This window comes from Cornus florida, unplaced genomic scaffold (genome assembly GCF_030987335.1).
Source record: "Cornus florida cultivar Cherokee Brave unplaced genomic scaffold, ASM3098733v1 CherokeeBrave_3.0.0_Hap2_Chr01, whole genome shotgun sequence".
NCBI classification, from domain to species: domain Eukaryota; kingdom Viridiplantae; phylum Streptophyta; class Magnoliopsida; order Cornales; family Cornaceae; genus Cornus; species Cornus florida.
The window spans coordinates 73,458,479-73,482,856 of NW_026775571.1; the positions used below are offsets into that span (position 1 = coordinate 73,458,479).

General features: G+C 33.8%; 2 protein-coding genes across 4 annotated transcripts; both read right to left on the reverse strand.

Moving 5' to 3' along the window:
- Nucleotides 1-723: 723 nt before the first annotated feature.
- LOC132300679 (uncharacterized) lies at nt 724-7,914 on the reverse strand. 3 transcript variants are annotated; one of them, XM_059797882.1, is made up of 6 exons: nt 7,777-7,914; nt 6,390-7,700; nt 6,028-6,158; nt 5,078-5,925; nt 4,397-4,509; nt 724-1,412 (listed from the first exon to the last, which is right to left on the reverse strand). In XM_059797882.1, exons 2-6 carry the CDS (start codon nt 7,697-7,699, stop codon nt 1,094-1,096), a joined length of 2,721 nt encoding a protein of 906 aa, XP_059653865.1. In that variant the 5' UTR covers nt 7,700; nt 7,777-7,914; the 3' UTR covers nt 724-1,093. The 3 variants fall into 3 exon arrangements, with proteins under 3 accessions (XP_059653865.1, XP_059653857.1, XP_059653870.1); XM_059797874.1 differs by having other exon boundaries at nt 6,390-7,660; nt 7,777-7,896; XM_059797887.1 differs by lacking the exon at nt 7,777-7,914 and having other exon boundaries at nt 6,390-7,390; nt 7,471-7,626.
- Nucleotides 7,838-11,199, reverse strand: LOC132300697 (uncharacterized). Its single transcript, XM_059797898.1, has 6 exons — nt 11,064-11,199; nt 10,918-10,973; nt 10,715-10,829; nt 8,481-9,721; nt 8,298-8,368; nt 7,838-7,975 (listed from the first exon to the last, which is right to left on the reverse strand). Exons 2-6 carry the CDS (start codon nt 10,969-10,971, stop codon nt 7,945-7,947), a joined length of 1,512 nt encoding a protein of 503 aa, XP_059653881.1. The 5' UTR covers nt 10,972-10,973; nt 11,064-11,199; the 3' UTR covers nt 7,838-7,944.
- Between the last annotated feature and the right edge of the window lie 13,179 nt (nt 11,200-24,378).

The following is a 24,378-nucleotide window of genomic DNA, read 5'->3' on the forward strand; positions in this document are numbered from 1 at the left end:
ATATTGGTCTGGAAATAGTTCAATGGGTTGGGATTGGGTCTGGTAAGTTTTGTACTATATGGGCTTTGACTATATCTATATGGGCTTGGACTAGGTCTGTATTTGAATTAAAAAAATTAAAAAAACAAAATTAATATGGAAGAGGAGACAATTTGTGACAAAAGGGTAAAAGAAATTTTTAACTTACAATTTTTAAACAGCATGCATTTAAGGAATTAAAATAGATATTTTATTTTATTTTTATTTTTTTTTACCATTTTTGAGTCAATGTTTTGTATGTGTAATTTTTAATTTCTTTTTCACATTCATGGAAAATGTCAACTTTAATATCAAGTCATAAATGCAATTTTCTGACATTAATTATTATTTTTTCAAAGAAAACAAAAATCTGAGACATGATTTCAAAATTTTTACTTTTATCTTTTTGTGGAAGAATTTTCTTCCTTCGCGGAAAACAAAAAATCACTTCTCTCTCTATCTCTCTCTCTCTCTCTCTCTCTCTCACACACACACACACACACACACAAATATATATAAACCTTCCATGTAGCTTTCTCATGCAAACAATTGCGTCCCTTTGGAGATCACGGAGGAGATCCATGGGATGATATATGGAATGTCCTTTCAATCTGGGGCTACTATTGTTCAGATTCTGCAATTCACTCAGTTCAATCTCTCACATTTGAAAGCAATATAACATGTATATGGACCATTTGGAACACAGAAGGGAAAATATTTCAAATTTCCATTCATAAATGACAAAATTCTAGGATTCCGTGGAAGCCTCTGGTCGATCACTCACATTTCATAGCAGTAGTAAAAAATCATATGGACCTTTCGGCACTGAAATAGGGAATTATTTCATGTTTGATCCCTCACCAGCTGCCAACAATATTATTGGACTCTATGGAAGCTCCGGTTATCGGCTTGATTCAATCGGTGCATACTACCGGACTGGTGAGATGATGTGCCATTCGGTGGCCAAGGCGGAGATCAATGTGATGATGGCATGTACAGTGGGGTGGCAATTGGGCGGGCTTTAAGGAATGAAGTGTCGCATTCAAACTTGGGCCAGAGCACACATCATAGTAAACTATCCAGTTCCACAATAGGTCATGCCGGCAGATTGAAGAAGGCCAAATAACAAGGGCTGTTGCTCATTGCTCAACAAAGAAAACCACTCCCTTATACAATCAAGGGGAAGAGATTTACTGACAATTGCTGGAAACTCGATATTACTCTTCACGAGGTCTTCAAAGTTGACAGGAAGAAACTCGAGTAAAGCAGTTATGGCAGCAATTCGGCTGGAAAAACCCAATTTTCTTGTAGGGTTCTGACATAAAAAAGAAGACAACCAAGATCTCAGGTTTCCAACTCCAATGTCATCATATCCATTAGCATCAGCTCCAAGCCTGCAAGGAAAATACATAATTATGTTTACATCCACAAGATATAGAGCACATGATAGCGAGTGAGAGGAATATGTAAAAATGACAAGGCTAAACAGATAGAACATCAAAAAATTGAAAGCTTAGTCTAGACCATTTAAGTGCAGCTAAACTCGATCAATCTTACTATATTTTCCTCCATCTAGTACCACGTAGATAATATACATTCTTTTCCAATGGACTACCTCTATCAGAGTTGAGCCCCCCACCTTGTTCATTGAAAGTGATGGGAATCAACTAAGTAACAAGGACCACAGCATCTCTAAGACAATGGTTTCATCAAATATAAGTCAACATGTCCTTCCTGGCTGCCTCAGATGCACCTGTGTGGTAATTCTTCAACCTAACAACAATATGGGCCAGTGGGATCATCTTCCAATATAACTCCCTATTTATTTATTGGTCTTTATATTAAACACGGACATAGATCTCAACTGAATCTTGCCCACGTAACAATCCAATTCACAATAATCGTTCCAACTACACTCAATTATGAACAACTTTTTCTTAAATTCCCAAAATTCTATGCTGGAAAACAAGGCTGCTAGCCCTCTACAGTAGTCCACAACTTTGATCTAAAATTTACCCATACCATCCAATACTCCAAAATCACAGCCTAAGTCCATTCATCATAAGCATTTTCTTCCATCTTTATTTAATTTTTTTTTTTTTTTTTGGTTATTTTTTTAGATGAGTATGTTAAGACAATTTTTTATGAAGCATGAAGACCTAAAACTTCTGCATAATTCAATTTGCTTTCTTTTTTCTGTTTTTATTAAAAAAAATTTGTTTTCCTTTTTCCCTTTTATTTATTTATTTTTTGGCATCTCATTTTGAAATATGAACATTGGGTATAAAGCCATGAATCTCAACCAAATAATTCCAGCATTGCCTGATAAGTGATAAACATGAGGATGTGTACATAATAAGTCTTAAAGCAGCCAGTTTGTACAAAATTGTTACGACAAACGCAGCGAACCCAAGCAACAATCACGAAACACGACAGAAAAGTAAACACACCACACACTAAGAACACAACGATTTATACGTGGTTCGGCAAAACCTACGTCCACGGTGGAGATCCGGCGAAAGTCTTCACTGTGTAATATTGGAGATTACAAGTTTCAGCCCCACTCTCTTTCTACACGATTTTCAATGTCTCTTGCTCTACCCACTCCAAACCCTAAATGCCCTCATATATCGGGCTACAAGAGATTACTAATTAAGTCCACGACCCACAAGCAAAAACGGGTAAAAAATTTCCTCAGGGCGAACCCCCCGAACCACCAAAGCTTTGAAGGGCTTGGGCCCACACAAAGCTCATCCAACAGGTCAAAAGCGGGCTGAAATGCGACCTAGCACCACACAACATCAAAGAAATTAAGCCAAATGTCAGGTCTCTCTATAGTTTTCACCTCCTAAAAGCCCACCTAGGTAGGACACATCCACAGTACTAGACTTCTAATATATTAAAAATTTGATAAGCTTGTTAAAATCTTCCTTGTATCACTTAGCCATGTAGCGACTTTGATCTTCACAAAGTTCCTAAGTATTGAGAACAACACCCTGCCCAAACTGTTGCAGTCACAAGGAAGATGCTTAGATACCAAGTAGAACCACCACCCGAAAGGGGCGTTATAGGAAAAGTATAAAAAAAATTGAAACAAGAAAGATATTTTGTTACTTGGGTGAGTAATCCCAAACCACCATGAGGGTAATAAGTCTACTAATAATTGGATTTTTTTTTGACAAGGAGGATTGGATTTAATCCTCCTTTGTCAAAAGCAAGTAATTACGATTCTTTATATCAACACCTCACAACTTTCCTAATACATAAGCCCCACTATCGCTCAGCTCAACAAGCATTAATCCTAACTATTTAGGTCAGTTGCATATCTCCAATTGACTTTTGTAAAGACATAATCTCAATTAAATCCAAAACAATCATGTCATTTCTCACAACCTTATCAATGATCTTTTTGGCCTTCCGCATGTCCTTTTTTGGCACCTTCTGCTTGGACCAAATCACTCTTCTACGTTGTTGCATAAGTTGGACTATACTGTACATGCCAAAATGAAGTTCCCATACCCACCAGATTCACCAATTAAACCTATGTCACCAGCTAACAACATACACAACAACAACATGCCTACTAAGCCCATCAATAAGTAATCCAAAAGCGTAACTACTCAACTCAGATTCTTGATGCAAGCCTACTATTATTAGAAATTTCACTGATTCCTCCCACAATTCTCAACTAGTTACATCTCCACAACAGGTGTTCTTGATTTAAATCAACTATATCTACTTGATACACACATTCTTACATCACTTAGGACCACATCATGTGCTTTTCATAAGTTAACAAATGCACTGAGCAGGTCCTTTTTCAGTGTGCTCTATATTTTTTTATCAATCACCTTAGTAAATGAATCCCGCATATGATCAATCACATTTAGTGGGACAAAATCCTAAATAAGCCATAATAACAAAGTACATAGAACCATTACCAACCCATCACCAAATGAGTGCCTCTTCACAGTCTCCCTTTTTCATAATTAATGCACAAATAATTTTACTAAATTATGCTTAGGTTCTAAAAACTTCACCACATCAATAATATTAACTTGGAATTGGAAAGAGACAATGCACGAAATGCATATCCCCTTAAAAAGTTGGAATTCCCAAAAAAATAATAATAATAATAATAATTTGTGAAGGAGAGAACAAATTATTTCAGGAACATATATCAGCCCCAAACTAGAATGCCAAGTTGACCATGTTCCTTAAGCAGATAACAATAATATGTTCCAAACAATATCATTCATTGCTTATATTGCAATAAAGCAATAACATAATTAATTTGTGAAAGAGATGTTAAATTATTTCAGGACAAACAATATCATTCATTTATTAAATTTCAATAAAGCAATAACAAATTTTTTACCTTCCCAGATGACCAAGAAGAATTAAAAAAGCAGCTAAATAATTTTCTGGGATGCATGATTCCAACTTTTTTAACAGCGGAGAAACGATGTTGTTGCATGTCCAATCCCAGCTCTGCGTGGCAAGAAATAGAAAAAAAGTAGGTAATAGGTCAGAATAATTCTCCTAGAATACGTTGTACAAAAACGCGAAATGAAAATAAGAACCAAATTAAAGAGTTGTAGTTGCTATTGAAAATAATACTTGTGAAAAGGCCAAATTGTAATATGAGGATTGATCCAGTATTAATTCTTCACCTAATGACCCATTATATCAGATATTTTGCCACACGTTAAATATATTTTTCCTTGAAGTGAAAATAAATCATTTTAATTAACTTTACGAGTTACAGCTACCAAGCATTTCATTTTTCACCTAGCTTTCCCTGTGAGACTCAAAACCCAACTGAAAGTTTTAAAACCAGGAACACCAAAAAAATTATAAAATTCCCAGGAAAATTAGAATTTAAAAATAAAATCCAATTTCGGGGAAATTTCATTGGAAAATAACACCCTGATTACAGGGCCGCCAAATCAAGTCAGAAAAGGCGTCATCCAATGCGCATTTACCCAACATAATAAATGCTAATCAGAATGAAACATTACAAAGCATAATGTACATCCAGAAAAGTTTAAACTCATACCATCTTGCATGCTACCAGCTCAACTAGGGACAGGATATCACTCAAGTGGCACAAAGTCTCACCAAAGACAGAATTTGATTGAGTAGTGAGCATCCCAGATTTATTTAGACAACAGCATAAGTTGCAGTTCATATAAAGGTCAGAACGGACTTCTTTATGACCTGAATTTTGTCCAGCTTTCTCCTCGATGGAAATGGCTTCAGATTTTGAAAAATTGACTGATTTCATCGGATCTTGATGCATGGAACCGGAAAAGGTGAAGTTCTGAAATTTTTCCAAGAGCAAAGAAACAACAGTATCCATGGAAACTGCACCCTCAGAAAAAGGGCATTTGGTACAAGAAGGAAATCCAGCCCGGACCTCCGTAAGAGATGGAAGACCACAAGCAGAATCACTCGATAAAGTTGCTCTCTCAAAAAGCATAACTAAAGATTTCAACACAGTCATTAATAAACTGTAGTTGTCAAGACTAAAATACTTAGATCCACAGATATGAGCAAAAACATGAAGAACAGTCAGCATCAACGAAGAATCAAACTTCTGCATCCTCAAAATGTTGTATGAAGCCTCACATATAAAACCTATGTGGTCAACTGCTGCACATATTGATGCCAATACAATGCCCCCAGCAACCAACTGGTGAGTCGAAGCCGTTTCAGAGGACAAGACTATATCCGTACCATTCAGAAGGATGCTGACTTTTGAATTACAAACAACTGATAAATCAGAATCCACATCACTATACACAAGAACTTTTTGATCTATAAGAAAATCCTCAATGAGTGTAAGCAGATCGTCCAAGTGGCATAATTCTGCAAACATGCTTCTTTTCTCCACATCAGACATCACTGCACATCGAGAGCATTATAAATTCAAGTGAAAATAATGAAAGCTTAATTATCCGGATAAAATATTACAAAAATTAACAACCATCCAATAACCGAACAAACCTGCTCTAATTTCTTCAGCAAAAGAATCTACGAAGAGGACAGAACCACTCTTTAGAAAGTTTCCAAGGTTCCCCAAAGCAATCCCAGAGAAATTGTTCAAAAGCAGTGAAAAGAAAACACAAACCTTCTCCCTGGAAACGATTAACAGAAAACAAAACCAATAAAGAAACAAAATCAATTAGCACCTACTACCATCATCCTCTAGAGCACAATATTTATATGGTAATTGTTTCACCAACTAACACAACCACAGTAGAAAATCAATATCAAGTAACAGTCACAATAGCACTGAAGTCTACAAAATAGATAATAACTCCACAAGATAACTGGTTTACCTACTAGAATTTGAATGAATCACCTACCTGGGTAAAAGATCTTTAATCTCAAGAAGAGCAGACAAAATCTTTTGGACCACCTGAGCTGACTGTGATACCATAGAGCACTGAACCATACACGTTCTGGTGGCACAAAATATCCTAGAAATGCTGCAACTGTCCTTGATATCTGAAACCACAACATAAAATTTGGGAAGATTATCACGTGCAAATCTAAGTTCACTTTCATGTGAAATCTTTGGCTCCTTATTTTCAGACATAGATGCATTTGACATCCCCAACTCAGCACCTGAGTCCCAAATCTGGCAAACAGAAGCATCGCCCACATACAGAATGTTATGTTTACAATTATCACAATTCTCTGAGCTCTCAAAAGAATTATCGAAACCATCACTCCTATGCAATAATGGCTTAGTCCCACAGGTACCATTAGATTTGAACTTATTGGAATCAATCTCCACATTAATGACATCAAAGCCGCAAGAAGGCACCAGATTGTCCTTTTCACCAGAAAATCCCCCATACGAACTGCCATCTACTGACCACATAGAGTTGTCAACTACAAATGCCTCATTACTTTTAAATTCAATTTCGGGAAGAGTAGGTGATAAAGGAATTTCAGTTGCTACACGGTAACATTCTTCGTCAACAGCACTATCCAAGTCGAGCAATTTCATATAGTCACCATTAGCAACATTCTCAAAATTTCCCCATATTTCCTGATTGTTATCAGCATTATCAAGTAAACCATCCATGCATGTCTGAGCACCTCCTGTTAACTTATTGGAGCATGGGGAAGCTTCGGCACAAATATTACCATCTTCAGTGCCATCCTTTTGCCCATCTGATTCATGCAAATAATGCATATTTAATTCCTTGCCAGAAGATGCCTTTCTCTTCTTGTAAGAAATGTCCTTAGCATATAAATTGCCTTGTGGGTTAGCTACCAAGAACCTTTCCTCTTCCAAGGCTCTATCCATTTGACTATTTAACATACATTTCAACACAGGACATTTCTCTTCTTCTTTCTGCAGATGCAACTTCTTAGGCTCAGAATACACATGTTCAACAGATTCAACTGCATCAAGGATTATCATTCTCTTCTTACCTTGGCCAACATTCCTCCCAGCAGAATCTATGTTACTGGGGCTTCCAACACTATTTTCTACCACCATTGCAAGATTTCCATTGTACTTCAGCTCGATAACGTCACCAGATATATTGGAAATAGATGGCTGTAAACTTGATTTCTCTTCAGAATAATTAGCTGATGTATTGAGAGAAAAACTCCATCTTTCCTGTGAGCCCATCAACGGCCTATCAGAAAAAGATGCCATGCTGGAATTTATGGCAGAACTCTGTAAGAATTTTTTGTTAGAACCTCTAAGCAAAGGCTCCAATTTAGAATCAGTACCTGAGATGGATTGACTACAGGTCCCTCCAGAAATAGGGAGCAATGGTGCAGCATATTCTACGGTTTCCTTGACAGAGGCATCTACTTTTCTGCAACTAGACTTTACAATCTCATTTTCAAAGCAATGTTTCATCTGACATGGTTCTACAGCAAAAGATTTCTTCAAATTTAAGCTTTGCGTATTAGAGAGGCTGCCAGTCTGCAAATAACACAAAATTTTCAGCAAACAAATCATTAAAGGAGATTGTCTATGCTTTGCATTACACATAAGAAATGATCTAACCAACAAGCCAGTGACCTAGCAGTACCAGACCCCTACTTACCAAAGGTAGGTTAGGGGTTCAAGCCTCAGTGGAGGCATGTGTGTGTGAGTACTAACTAAGAAAAAAAAAAAAAAAAATGAAACAAAGAAATGATCTATGATGCAATCTAGTAGTGTTAGCTCTAACAGGCTTTTATCACCCACCGGGTTATTAAACAAAACAGCCATCAGGAGAATACCTAAGTTAAAGTGTACTTACAGCAAAACTTGCTTCTGAGTAAAAATCAACCAGTATAGATTGTAATAACAAACATCAGAAACCTGTATGCTCTTTTTTCATAGAAAAATGCCATCACCAAAACACCAAACTAATCAATAATATTCCAATTCACAAAAAATACATAAGAGCTTTAAAAAAATAATAAGAAATAGGGAGACTAACCTTTGCCAGATCATCTATACCTTCATCACTGTGCAAGCAGCTCTTATCTAGTATCTCCAGACGAAGTGAAAATTGAACTAATTCCTGCTTTAAGCAGCTCAGTTCTTGTCGTAGAATATTATTACAACCCATTTCCAGTTTCGCCACTTGTTTGCCATACTTTACTAGCATCTTTTCAAACCTCAATTGCTTTTTCAGCAGCTTCCTTTTAGCAGTTTCAGCGTTCACAATTCTATCAGGTGGTTCGACAGGAGCCTCAGCCAATGTTTTAGAAGACTGAAATTCAAATATCTCCTTCTGCAGTTCCTTTATCCTTCTTTCATTATCTTCTAACTGTAGAGCTAACTGATCAGCACGATGCTTTTCTTCCATGGCCTTCTTTCTATACTCCTCTGCAACCTTTCTCTGCTTTTCTGCGTTGCTCATCTCTGAACCCTCATGTTTTTTCTCTCTAGTTGCAATCTGCTTTTCTTTCCCAAGCATTTTGCTAGCCTTTTCAGTATCAACACTCGTCTGTTTATCAGGTAAGCAAGCAGCAGCTTCAACCAATTTTCTTGAGGATACAAGTTCATAAATCTCCTTCTGTAGTTTCTCAATCTCTCGTTTATGCTCTTCCAACTGCTGAGACAACTTATCAGCATGACATTTTTCATCCATTTCCATCTTCCTATTCATTTCTGCAAGCTTCCTTTGCTCTTCTGCCTTGGCCATCTCCAAATCTGCACATTTTTTCTCTTTCATTGTCTTTTGTCTTTCTACCTCAAGCTTCTTCCTTGCCTCTTCAGACTTACGTGTCTCCAGAACCAATTTTGATCTCATTTCATCGGCTTCACCATTTAATGTCTCCGACCGAAGTCTGTTTTCCTCAGCCTTTTCTCTTTCGATATTGGCAAATCTCTTTTCCTCATCAGCCCTACTTTTCTCTTCCTTTACACTTTTCTGTGCTTCATTGGCTTTCTTCTTCGCTGCCTCAGCTTTCTTCCTCTCAGAATCTGCCCTCGTTCTCTCTTTCGCAAGAACCTCCTTGAGTTGATTTATTTCTGTTTCCCCTTCTGAAACACGCGTTTGAAGAAGCATTATTTCCCTTTCCATATCTTGACCTTGTGGGCCGGCTTTTTGCTGCAATAAAAGAATCTCAGACTTCAGAGCAGAAATCCCATTCTCCACAGAAACTCGAATAGCCGATTCTTTTGCTTTCTCATCTGTTAAAATTTCTGCAAGAAGTCTTTCTTCTTCTGTCACTGGTAAATGAAATATAATTAAAAAAAACAATGATGTTATTCACTTATTCATCTATTTGTATAAATATATTTCTGTGTGTGTGTTTATATATGAAAAATAAATAAAAAACAAACACGCAACTTGAAATAAAAAGCCAAACATGTCTAGATTGAATCATTGAAGTGAAATTCAACCAAAAAATAAATGGTCTCAACGAGGTACTCCAGCAGAAGCCTTTGCTAGGGATGCACACCCATCTGAATGCATGTGCATTCTTATCAAATTCATATCAAGCTATATATTATGTATGATATATATATATATATATATATATATATATATATATATATATATATATATATATATATATATATATAAGAAGATCTTCCAGGGTTGCCATGGAACCATCAGGAAGCTATAAATAGAGGTTCTCCCTTTTGGGGAAGAATTATATCAAGTATCAACTCAATAGTGGTTTGCAAGCAAGTGATCATCCCAAGTACAGTGGAGATTTCACCCTCTGAATGGAGAATCATAATTCAACGAGGCACTAACACAGTCTCACAAAGAGAAACCTAGAATGATGAATCTGAGGTGGACCATCTGACTGAAATGGCTACTATTCGAACTTTGTTTGACCAGCCCTTCTACTTAAATGCATTATTCTATTTCCGTATTTTTTTTCCCTTAAGAAAAATAATTTGCATTTTGCTTCTAGGGGTCCTCTACATGTACTTGCCTACAATTTTCGCATTATTTTTTCTCTTCCATACCAACTTCTTATTTCCCATCAAATACATGTTAGCTAGTTAAACTCTAAAACAGAAAACTAAAAATATTAAAAAATTTTAAAAAATCTATAAAAATGACAAGATTAAGGTAGAGTAGGAACTAGGAACAGTGGTTAAATTCAAGTAAGGAGCTTTAATAGAGTAGGCTTAGGGGTTTAATTTTAACTCTTGCTTACAAAAATGGCTACATTTTACAACAAATATAATTACATTCATTCTTACCTTTCTTCAGATTGCGATTCTCATCTTCAGATTTTTCAAGTTGTTGCTCATAAATGCTCACAGCTTGCCTAAGAGCTTTACGTTGCTCATTCAATCTTGAGCATTTCTCTTTCCACTGCACACATAATATTTATTTATAATTAAGAACAACCGTGAATATATAAATAATATTGTGTGACAAAAAAAAAAAACGAAGAACATACCACCGCACAGCAGAAATCCACGGATTCGTCTTTCAGCAGTACATTTGCGGCCATCGCTGCAAGAATACGAAGTAAAAGGAACAGTTAGGGTACGGGAGACGAAACAATAACAAGTAAATAGAATCAAACCACAAATTACTCCTTACAGAAAAATTAATCACTTCAAAAAATGTACATTGTCATCTCTCTGTTTTCCTGCTCCTAAACCCTAGTTTTTTTTTTCTTCTTTTTTTTTTTCTTTTCTGTAAACCCTGTTTATGAACAAATTCAATCTTCCAAAGCATAGAAGCGTTTTGGATTCCAACGCTGTAAGAAATCGGAGACATTTTAGTTCGGCCCAAAGTGGCCCAAACTAATTTCCCTTGGGCCCATTTTCTTTAATTTTATTTAAAATTTTATTCTAACCAATTTTCAATTGCGTCAAGTGCATAAAACATACTTTGCGTAGCACTTTCACGTTTGCTAAAAATACTTCTATTATTTTAAAATGGTTCGAAAACACTCTTTAATAGGAAAGGTGACATAAAATAATATTATAATACATGTTTTTCATTCCAAGAGGTTGTGTATACTAATAATCTCATAGCATATGGTGTCATGTACACTGTAACCCACTTTTAAAGAATTTCACTTGCCTTTTTTGAAAAAAAATTCCCTCCATATATTTTCGCTAACAGTGTATGATTCTCGCTTTATATATATATATTGTTGTCACAATTGTCAAAATAAAGTACAATATGTCATATGAAATAAAAACTTCTGTTCCTTTTATAATTGTAAAAAAGAAAAAATATATATTCCTAATTAAATTTTAATATAGTTATCAGTTTTCATTAAATATATAATTAAAAAAATTAACTTAAAGATAATTATTCATTATATTTGAACAATATATATTTCATTTTTTAAACTTTAGAATTTGCAATAAATTTTCACACACACACACACACACACACACACATATATATATATATATATATATATATATATATATATATATATATATATATATATAATTCTTTACATAACAACAAATGAGTATTCAATTTTTATTTATTAAAAAAAAAAAATCCAACAAATAGATGTTCAATTGCCTACTATTATCAGACTATTCAAATCGCGATAAAACTACCATTAAGATTAAAAGATTCAAAATAATAATAGTTTATAAAGTGCAGAAAACACTCATATAATATATTTACAGTGCGTGTCACAACCCCTCGTGTATTACATCACCATTTTTGTCATTTCATAAAATGATATATTTTTAAATAATATGTAAAATGTGTATATAATGGCGATTTAATCAAAATATAAATTAAATGTGTTAAGAAGAAACTATTTGCACCACATTGTTTATTGGTGTTTTTTGCACATAAAGGATGTGATACGCACTATAAACATACTATAGAGGTGTTTTATGCACTTAACCCTTTTTCAAATTAACCAATGTCCAAAAACATAGAGATAAAGAGGAAAGAATACATAGAGAACAAGAATTGAACATCACTAGAGAACTAAAACATAACATATTAGAATTGATCAATTTCAAATCATAATACCTAAACAGAGAAGTGTGAACCACAAATTCCAAAAGAAGAAAATCAATCGATTGATAGATAAAAATTCAATAGAAAATGCACTAACACAAGATCAATTATGTGAGATGAGATATCAAATTCCCAAAAATTCTTTTTCTCTTCCCCCTCTCTCGCCTCTTCCCCCTTTCTGCTAGGGTTTTGCGCGCCGCCTTTCCTATTTCCCATCAGCAAGTGTGGTTTCGACGGCGAGTCTCTCTCATCAACATCAAGCTTCAGCGCTCTAGCGATTCCATGTTTTCAAAGAGCCAAGGAGGTTTCGTGAGAGATGTTGAACCGAGTTTTAGCATGTTCCTCGCTATGTTGAGGTCCTCTGTTAATCAGAGTTTGGGGTTGTCCCCACTACGATGTGGTTTCTCAGTGATGGCTTCCCTCTCTTCTCATGTCCATCGCTTGTGTACGTTGTCTAGACGGCAGAACAAGTGGAGGCTTGTCAATTTGGGGTTTTTGTGCCTTGGAAGAATCGATACCCGATTTATACCGATATTTCCTTTTGATCCAGGTATTGATCTTTTTTCTTTTGTTTACTGTTTAATTTTTTTTTTTTTTTTCCTAGTTGGGAAACTCACACACACTGCCTTCACTGAGGTTCGAACCCCTGACCTCTCTTTGGAAAGTAGGAGTTTTGTACCGTTAGGCCACAGGCCTGTTGGTATTGTTTACTGTTTAATTCTCATGTTTGTTTTGTGTTTTTTGTTGGCGAGGTCAGATTTGCTTTTACTGTATTGGTGTCGGCGGCGTTTCCTTGCTCATCATCCGTGGCTTTTTGGATACATCTGGCTGTTGAAGTTCTTCAATCTTGCAAGGGAGATGTCTATGCTTCATCCGATCTGGTGTTTCAAGACCTATGTTATGTTGATTCGTGGACATGAGGCTGTTGGTTGTTTGCCGGCCATTTATTCCTCAATCAGAGTTGTGTTTCATCCAATATCTTCATATGTCATCTATATCACAAATGAGGTTCTATTTTTAATTTGCGTTTTTGGTACTTGGATTAAATATTTTTTTAGTTTTATCAGACTTCTATCCATAAATAATCATATATTCTAACGTTCAAATATTTTTAGTGATCATCATGTCAAGCAAAAAGATATCTTATTTCGTTTCTTTGGCTTTAAACTCGAACCTATGTATATTAAGATATATTCTAAAATATAGATTCTAATCAAATATATATATAATTATCATTTTGTAATCCACATGCATGGATCAAGCATAAAGGGAATAACGTACCTTCCAACATTTTGTATTGTAAGAAAGAAGATACTTCTTCTCTCTATAGCATTATAACATTTTTTTGTTAAGACTTTCTTTTCATGGACTCAAGTTTCTCGAGATGAACGAACTTTAAAAAAAATAAATACACTAGAGAAAGGAAAAAGAAAAAAAATAGCAATCCAAAACTCACAGACACAAGTTGACATACAAATATACCATCCAAATTTTTCAAGAAACGAGATCAAGGAAGATTAAGCAAAAAATATATAAAAATTGAATTGAAAAATGCAAATCAAATAAAAACCAAAAAAAATTGAAGGATTTGGATAACAAGAACATCTAAACTCAAGTCCTCATTAGGAAAAAAAATAAAATAAAAGGTACATGTATTCCAAAGGAAGAATACAATAAAATGCTCATATTCAAATAGGTACTTCAACATGAATTTGTTAATTTGTTGAATAAAACCTAACAATCCTTTGATTATCACTATGCCTAATATTAAAACAATTTAATATGAATTCATTACTATGAGTTAAACTGAGTAGAGGATTCAGAATAAGCAAATTGATGCTCCTGATTTGTTGCACGTGAATTCTCATCCTCACTACCAAAACTAATAGATGAAAAATACTCCTTGATACTACTTCTTGTTGTGATCCCTACTTGTAATGCTCTTGTTGACTGCTCCCTCAATAGTGGAGCTTGATCTTGTAATTTTTACCTTTATTTATATAATAGATCGGCCGTTATGCTATTGTTCAAAATTTTAAGAGACGTCAAATACTATTAAAAGTTGAAAACTTCAAGAGTTACAAAAGTTTTGTATTAAACATGAAAATAATAAACTTTTAATGAAATTTAAGGTTGAAAATTCCAAGGAGGCTATACACATTTTGTAGTCCACTTTTAATGACATTTTTTTAGGTTGAAAATCCCAAAGGTTATCAACCATTACAAAAATAAAATGAAATTCAAGTAATTAATGTCCACTAATACTTTTTAATGAAATTGGATTTAATGTAAAGTGAAATAAAAAAAAAAAGAGTTAAAAAATACATTGGTTGGAGATTTCAAATATCAAAATAAAAATAGTACACTTTTAATAAAATTTAAAATTAATTGAATTTTTTTGTTATGAATATTTTTTTTTTCCATTGTCCACTAATACATTTTAATGAAATTAGATTTAATGTAAAGTGAAAAAAAAAAAAAAAAGTGTTAAGAAATACCTTGATTGGAGATTTCAAGTATCAAAATAAAAATAATACAGTTTTAATAAAATTTAAAAGTGATCATTGAACTTTTTTGTTATGAATATTTTTTTTTTCCATTGTCCACTAATACATTTTAATGAAATTAGATTTAATGTAAAGTGAAAAAAAGAGAGTTAAGAAATACCTTGGTTGGAGATTTCAAGTATCAAAATAAGAATAATACAGTTTTAATAAAATTTAAAAGTGATCATTGAACTTTTTTGTTATGAATATATATATTTTTTCCCATTAATATCATCTCAATCATGATTCTCATATATATATTTATATATTCTTATTTATACTATTAATAGTACATATATGTGATATATGTGTGCCTTGCATTTGTTTTAATTTTTTTTCTTGTTTTTTATTTATAATAATAAATAATATATGAATTCTGAATCACTTTTAGAATAATATTTTTTATGCCATTAATTAAAGTGCTATTAAAGTGGTTTAAATGTATATTAAAAAAAAAAATCAAAATTGTTAAGAAATTCTCTACACTTTTAGAATAGTATAGATATAGGTATAGATAGATAGATATAGATAGATCCTTCATTATTGTTTCTAAATTCAATTAATAACAATCATTATAATTTAATTTCACAAATTGAAAGTAATCTTATTGTAAAATTGCAAAACAAATGCTTAATAAACCAATGATATTACACCATTCGCAATTCCAATTCAAATAAAAAATAAAGGAAAAACTTGTACTAGGGAAGGCAACACACAGGTCCACTGAAAGACCCTTAACCCTTATGCGTGGCTTTTGACAACAATTGTGAAAAACGCATCCTTTAATCTTGTGATAAATCTCCCTTTGCGACTTGTAACCACAATTGGAACAAATGTATCCTTTAATCTTTGGGTTAATTCCATCTACACCCCCTGAATTTCGACCATATCCCATTAACACCTCCTTTAGGTTTCAATATTCCACGCACACCCCCTAACCTTTGATCATATGTTACAAGTTACCCCCTACTGTTAAACAACTAACACTGTGTGCTGACGTCAGCATAAGAAATTTGTTAAAATGTCAATTTTATCCTTCTAATGTCTAAAATGACATCTTTAACCTCGTTGACCAATACAGAATTACAAAACTACTTAATTTATTAACTCCTTCATTTCACACACGCACACACACACACACATATATATATATATATATATATATATATATATATATTCATCGTCATCCTCCAACATGATTCTCTCTCTGATTTTGTTCAATCCAATAAATTGTTGATTCTATTCAATCCAATAAATTTTCAATTTTTGTGCTAATTAATTTTTTAAAAAAATTAAATAATAAATCCTGAAAATATTACATTTCTTTCTCTCTAACAATCAAATATATCCTTCCCAAACTCTAAATCCAACAAACTCCACCCACTGAAATCATCTAAGGCCCCTCACAACAATCCCTATATGCAAAATTTCCTTTATTACCAAAAGGATAGTTTTTTTTTTTTGAAATTTCCCCAAAAGGATAGTTGATGTCATATATATCTACATATATACCATATGTAAAACTTCAATCCATATATAAATATATATAAACATGCGGATGTATCAATAAAATTGATAGGGAAAGGAGAGATGAGATAAATATGGTGAGAAGAGGAAACAGTGGATGGTGAAGGCGACGATAGGAGGTGGTGGTGGAAAAAGAGGTGGCGGCGGCGATGGGAGGAGATCCTTGCTCGTCATGGGTTATTTCTTTCTTGCTCATCGCCTGGAAATCCAGACCAGTTTCCTCACCGAGACCTTTGTGTCACATTCGCGTGGTTGGCCTCGGACAACAAACCCATAACCGGAACAGTCACCAAGCATCACCCCCCCCCCCCTCGGAATTCTTGTTCGCCCACTAGTCGTGATCAGTCCGCCGTCATCTGTGCGTGCTTCTACACCGCGCGTCGGATACAACTCAACCCCATTAACAAATTTATTGTTTTTCTTTATTAGATTGTGGTTCATCTGAGAGCATTTGTCAGTGTTGGCATTAATTGTTGCTTCCATTCCCTTCCTTTATGATCCAAATTCTTTTCAGATCTAAGCTCAACTGTTTTTGCTAGTCACAGTTCACGGCTAAGGCAAGTCAAGGACAGATAATAGGAACCCCTAATAGATGCTTCAGTATACTTGGTGGCTTGCTCACAGATGGAACAATTAGGTAATAAAAAATTAAGGGTAGTTTAGTCTTTTAGTTTCATATATAATTTATTTATGAATATTAATATATAATTGAGGGTAAAATTGTAAAATCACACAGCTTCGTTAATAAAATAGACGGTGTCACATACAAGGGGGTGTAGGTGGAATATTGAAACCAAGAGGGCGTGTAAGTGGGATATGGTCAAAGATCAGGGGGTGTAGGTGGAACTAACCCTTAATCTTTTCTCCACATTTGTAATAAAAATAGGTCCTACATTTGCATTTATTAGAGACAATACAAAACTTAAAATCCATAATTATTATATGAACCAACAAAAATATAAATTTAGCTCTTTTAAATATATGTATGTGTGTGTATATAATGTAGGCGTGGATCATAAACAGTGGATGTGTGTTGCAGGATATTTTGATCTGCTTGACAATATTTTGGTGCATGGTTTTTCAATTGATCGCAGAGATCGGGGATGGGTTCTTAGTGCAGATGGTAAATCAGTTGATGGCGAATAATTGGCACCATCTCCTTCCTCTCTGTTTCATCCTCCGGTGATCAAGCCCGCCTCCTATTTACTGGTCAGCTAGACTTCTTCCTCGTTGAGTTTTTTCGATTCCATTCATCGGCGACGAGGTTGCTTGGATTCATCCCATTGCCAGCTAGCGATCACATCATAGGACCTCATGCTTACGTCTATGGCATACTTGCGTATTGAGCAAGTTCAGTGTTTGGGGTTGAATCTTCTAGATGATTTGACAGTGTAGTGGTTGAATCCTAACCGAATACGCAATGGTTGTGTTAGGCTATGCCTAAAGGCTCTGTACAACTTTAGTTGGGCCTTAGCCAACTGGCTTCATTTTTTCCAAGGAAAGCAGTCATATTACAATAGTATTTTAGTCAAAGTTTGTGTGTTCCTTAAGGTGCCACGTCTACACAATGTTTTGGTTAGGTCGGTGGGGCTATCATATGGGCTTGTTGATCAGATGAGACAAGTCTTATGCCCACAGTTGATCAATGACTAGCACAATGGCTTGTGTAAATATGGTGTCTTCTTGTGTCATAGATCCTGTGTCGGTGCCCTCCTGGGGAGAATTATGGATCAGTACCAACCAATGGGTATAAGTGGTTCTTTTTCAGCAAATATGGTGATGGAGGTAGCTGCCCTTCAAGGGCCTCCAGTAGGTTACTTAATGCTCTCTTTTTGTCGATCAGCGGATCTCTGATGGTTCTTCTTGATTCCAGCGCGCTTAGATGTACTAGGGATGCATCTTCTTTGGTTGCCACACTTGTAGGAAGCATTGGAGTCGTTGTTCGGGTCTCTCAAGGCTCTCTTGTGAAGGTTGGTATTGCAGCTATCTTGGTCAAGGTGACATGTTGTGTTGATATTAGAGGCAGAACCATCTGTGGGCTGACCTGCCTAGGTCCAAAAATAAAAATAAAAATTAGTATTATTATTTCCTATCAGTCATAACCCAGCCTAAGTTGCCCAATTCATAATAAAACATAAATGAAAAATAGAGTCCAGGCCGAAAACTAAGCCCAAACAAGGCCAAATCCATTAGGTTGGACCAATCATTACAGACCAACACATGGATGAATTGCGTCCATTCATTTCAGTTGAAATAAAGACAACCTATTTCTATATTCCTCTAAATGTAAAGATATTGTAGCCCATTTGTCACCTTCCCAATTTGATAGCATTCTCTTTGACGTTCACTTATCAGTGAACCCAAAAACTGTTTTGAGTTTCTTTCATTTTGCTTCTGATTCTTATGGGTTTAGATTCACTGTTAGATCTTATTGCGTTTTGATTCATTTGCTTCTTAGTTCAAAACTTGATGATGCCACTTCTAGTTTTGTTTAATGACACCAAAAATAGGTATCTTAGGATAGCTATTGCACTAGTGAATTTGAATACAGTGTCCGAGTCTACTCTTAGCGGACATTTGATTTATTGATACATGTCTTTTGTACCCAATTCAAATTCACCAGTGCAGACTCGGACACCGTATTGATACTAGTGTTTTACATAAAACTTGAGTCATTAACTAAAATTAGTTACAATTAGGGATTTTTCATATGCTGCCTCAATTTACCATTATTTAAATGTTCATCGATATTGTTGTTGTTATCATTATCATCTTCTTTGTTTGAAATTTTTTTTAGGCCCCCTACTTTCAAATCTTGGCTCTGCCCTGGTTGATATCCTGTAGAATTTCCAGCCAAAGTTCCTTTCTTTTAGGTTTAATTTATGTATGGTATTCCAGGTACTCCCGGGGCGGCTCGATGTAACTGGGGGCCTTAGGTGAAAAATAAAAAGTGGCATTTTCATATCATAATATGCAATATATTAATTAGTAAATAATAATTAATTAAAAATCATCCTTCTTACTTTTTGAGATGCAAACTTACTAATTAAATTCTTATATTTAAGTGTGATTAAATCTAATTGAACCATTTTCTACTAATAAATATTTTTTCGAGGATCATATATATTTGTGGGAATAGTCTTAGAATATGATTTTTAATTACTTGTTTCACTTTCTTCCAATTCTTGTTGTTGTTCTTGATTATTATTGTGAAGCAAGTCACTAGTATTTTTTTCTTTCACTATTGTATAATCCTCTAATTCTTTTAGATGATTTGATTGTTCATTTGCTGAACTTTTACTTAAATTTTTTGTTAGGTTTAATTATTAATTAGTTGTAACAAATTTATCAATAGCTCCCTTTTGAGATTGAATTAGTTTATCTATTCTTCTTTTCTTTTTTTTTCTTTTTTTTCTTTTTTTTTTTCTTTTTTTTTAAGTTTTTCAAATTCTAATTCGTACTTTCTAACAAACATATTAAAAAATATGGGTAAAAATAGTCACAAGTCTCACAACTCACAAACAAATATATGAAAAATATAGATATATACAAATTTATAATAACAAAAGTTAGTAAAACTAAAAAATAATTAAAGAAAAAGAATACTATAACCTGATTTAGAAAGCCTCAATTCAATGCTGCTGCAAATTCTTCAATAAAAGAAAAGTGCGTTCAAATTGAGATTTCAGACTAATGAATATTGAATCGAGACGAAAGAAAATTATAAAGTTGTAAAGAGAGAGGACTGAGAAGGGAAATCATGACTTGTAACTTGTAAGTAATTTGTTGAGTTTGCTGAGAGAGAAGAGAAATCAGAGGATTAGGAATAAGAAAAAATATATAAATAAATAAAAAATCTAGAAAAAGAGAATATGGAAAGTTTCTTCCTTCCCCATACAATGGCTAAATATTAAATATATATAGTGCTGGTGTAAAAAAAAAAACGTCTATAAGATAGACAAAGAAATAAAATATTAATGAGATATTTTAGGAGATAAAAAAATAAATAAATAAGATATTTCAGGAGATAAATAATTTCTCTCTTGGTTAAAATTTAATGAAAAGACAAAAAAAGAAGAGTTATATTAGGTGATAAATTTTTTAGAATTAGTGTTCAATAAGGAAACAATTATAATATATCATACACAAGGTAACTATAATATTTTGAGACCTTTTTATTGACTGGGGCCTTAGGCGGCCGCCTAACTCACCTGAGGCTCGAGCTGCCCCTGGGTACTCCCCTCGTATTGGTTTCAACCTAATTGTAGGCCGGTCTATGAGGTGGTTAATACTTGGTTAATGCTATTATTAAGCTTTCGAGTAGTCATGTTTTTACAGATTATGTGATATATCTAGGTTCTTTCGGTGCTACTTGTTACCTTTACAGACCAAGATATCTCAAATGTGGATGCTGATATGCATGTGGGTGTTTGTTTGGATGATGGGATGATCTCCTACTCTGTCAGGTTCTTTAAAGATTACTCCGAATATTGCCCTTCATCCGGTGTGAAGGCTCCAAGTCTTGTTCAGCTAGCATTGATTAGGAAGTTATCTTGGAGAGCTTCAATGATTTTCACTTTTGTTTGTGGGTGTTTTTCATGATATACTTGTTCAGTTTGTTAATGCTATCTTCGGTTGCCAAAAAAAACAAAAAAAAAGTATATAATGTAGAGAGAGAGAGAGAGAGAGAGAGAGAGAGAGAGAGAACCTGCATCCAGGACATCTGCACCACAACATCTCCTTGGCAAGCTCCCTAAACAATTTTTTATTTATCTGTTCATCCTTAATTGTTTGCTCTCATTTTTTGCTATTGTTGTTGTTACCTGGTATGCACTTTGTTTGCTCTCATTGTTTGCTATTGTTGTTACTTGGTATGTACTTTGTTTTGCTATTGTTGTTGTTACTTGGTACTTAATTGTTTGCTATTGTTGTTGTTACTTGGTATGTACTTTGCTCTCATTGTTTGCTCTCATTTTTTACTATTGTTGTTGTTACTTGGTCTGTACTTTGTTTTGCTATTGTTGTTGTTACTTGTTACTAAATTGTTTGCTCTCATTGTTTGCTGTTGTTGTTACTGGTTTTTTAAATTAAATTATGATATTAATGTAGTTACTTGGTATGTACCATCAATGGAAGATTACTACTAATTCATTGTCATTATGTTAATTGAGTCAAAAATTTACTAAGGTTAATTTAATTTTAAAAACCTTAGGAAGCTATAATTATCATAATATAAATATTCAAAAATTATTGAATAAAAAACAACTTAAGCAAAAGTAATTATCAAAATGTCAATTTTCACTATTCATAGATACATAAAAATACCTCTAAACACCTTTTGAGACTTACCCAATTGCCCTTACCATCTCTCATCTCTCTCTTACTTTACCAATCTCTTATTCTTTCTTTCCCTCGGACCACCTCTTCCAATGATTTCATCCAACCACCTCCTTCAACCAACTCTCCGGGTCCTCTCCACCATACAATTTTTTTTTTTTTTTTTTTTCACTTGGTTTTATAAGATGTGGGTGTGTGTTTTATATATTTTTAGTTTTTATGGATTTGAAGAGATGCCAATCAATAAATATATATTAACCTAAGGCTCTCTCTTCCAATCTCCAATCTCTCATTGCTATGCTCTATCAGTCGAACGAACATAAGTTAAATCTCTCATCATTTTACATTAAGCACAACAAACAATTTATATTAGTGTATTGAATGTTTTACACTAGTGTAGTGAACCGTTTACATTTTAAAATATTAAAATAAAATTTTCTACTTTATTTTAACAAATCAGTATAAGAATGCACCCATGTAAAATTTCTCAAGTTTACCAAAGAGATAACTAAAATGTTTTTAAAAACAAAGTATATATATCATCTACACTTTGAAATATTTTTAAGTTTGACATTTTACAATATTATTAGTCTAATATTATAAAAGTTTATATTAGTGTAGTGAATGTTTTACCTTTACAATATTATTATTTTTTATAACAAATCAGTATAGGAGTGTGTCACAAACATTTTTTACTGTACTAAAAATTTTGGCAAATTCTTTGGCCGAAAATTTTGCACATTGTATTTGAAATACATAATAGACATTGAAAACAACATGACATCCACAATCTACATTCTTTTCTGAATGCACTATACGTGTGCACAATGATTCATTAACAAACAAATATACACACACACACACACAAACCCATAAAAAATTTAAAATTTACAAAACACACACACCCCTACATCTTAAAAAAAAAAAAAAAAAAATGTATGTTGGGGAGGTCGCCTAAAGAGGTGGTTAGATGAATTGTTGGAAATTAGTTATGACAACTAGTGTTTCCAGTGCGAATGAAATTTACCTGTAACTAATTTATAGGTTAGACTACAACATGAATATCTTAATGTAAAGGTTCCATGCAAAGTCCAAAATTCAGTTTATTTAACATAACCTCTACCGATTCTTTAACATATTCTTAATGTTTAATGTGGTTAAGGATTGGTTAGAAACAGTTAATAAAATGAAAGCTATGATGCATTGGATTACAATACATACGTGAATAGGTGTATTGGTTGAAAAGGTACAATCGAACAAACATAACCTATTGAATATGAACCATTGCAACCTATTGGAGTGGATGTATCTAGTGGTGAACAGACACTATGTGAACCGTTGCAATCTATTGGAGTTGGTGTGTTTGGTGATGAACAGACACATATAAATAGTTGTGTCCAATGATGAAGAGACACATCCAATCCAAAAAGGCACTTCTACATCTATAAATACCCCACTTGGCTGTGTAATTCATTCATTCATTTTTCATTCTTCTCTCCCTCTCTCAACACGAACTTAACCGAAGTGGATGTAGGTTCAAGCCACAGGTCAAGTGGTCCAAGCCACTTAGACCCAAGAACAATATAGATGTGCCATATTAAAATTAGTCCGAGCCATCTGGTTTGAGTTGCACAAATTTCATCATTTTTATAGTATAGATGCGTTTTTGAGCCAGGCAAATTAATACATAGAGGAGATTCGCCATATTCACAAATTTGTAGTGCTGCTACTAATGGATGTACATCGTTGTATCATGGGAGAGAAGCGCCATAGAGTCCGTCAACACCGTACGGGGCGTAAATTGTTTGCTCCAAGTGCTCTCACATGTACATTCATTCTTCTTTTTTTCCTCTTTATTAAGCTTACCTTAAAAAAAAAAAAAAAAAAAAAAAAAAAAAAAAAAACCTCGATCTAGGTTCTTCATTTATTATTTATTAATTTATTGCTTTATTTTGCATATTTAATTAAATATAGAATTGTATATTTAATTAATCATTTCTTAGCAGATTGTAAATTATCTCATAACATATTAGTACGTATAAAATTTGATATATCTTAAATGTCACATAAAATATATATTTTCTAACAAGAAATCGCCGAAAGAGTTGGTCCGACAAGGTAGCTATACATGGGGAAGGTAAAGAGAAAATTGTATGTAGAGAGAGAGAGAGAGTGTGTGTGTGTGTGTTGAAATTGATATATTGATAATTACTTTTATTCTAGTTATTTTTTCATGATATATTTTGTTGAATATGTATGGGTTCGTTAAATTGTTTTAAATTAAGGGAAAATTACATATAAATGGAGTCAAAGTTTCATATTTACTTAGAGGCTGAGTCAAAGTTCCATATTTCTCTAAAATGGATTGCTGAGGTGGCACATGGTTTTTTACTGTTTAGAAATTGTGGTGCCTAAAATACCCTTCTGCGAAGGTACTACTTTTTCTTCGAAGGTGCTACTTTTTTGAACTGAAGGTACTACTTTTTGACGTCCAGGTACCA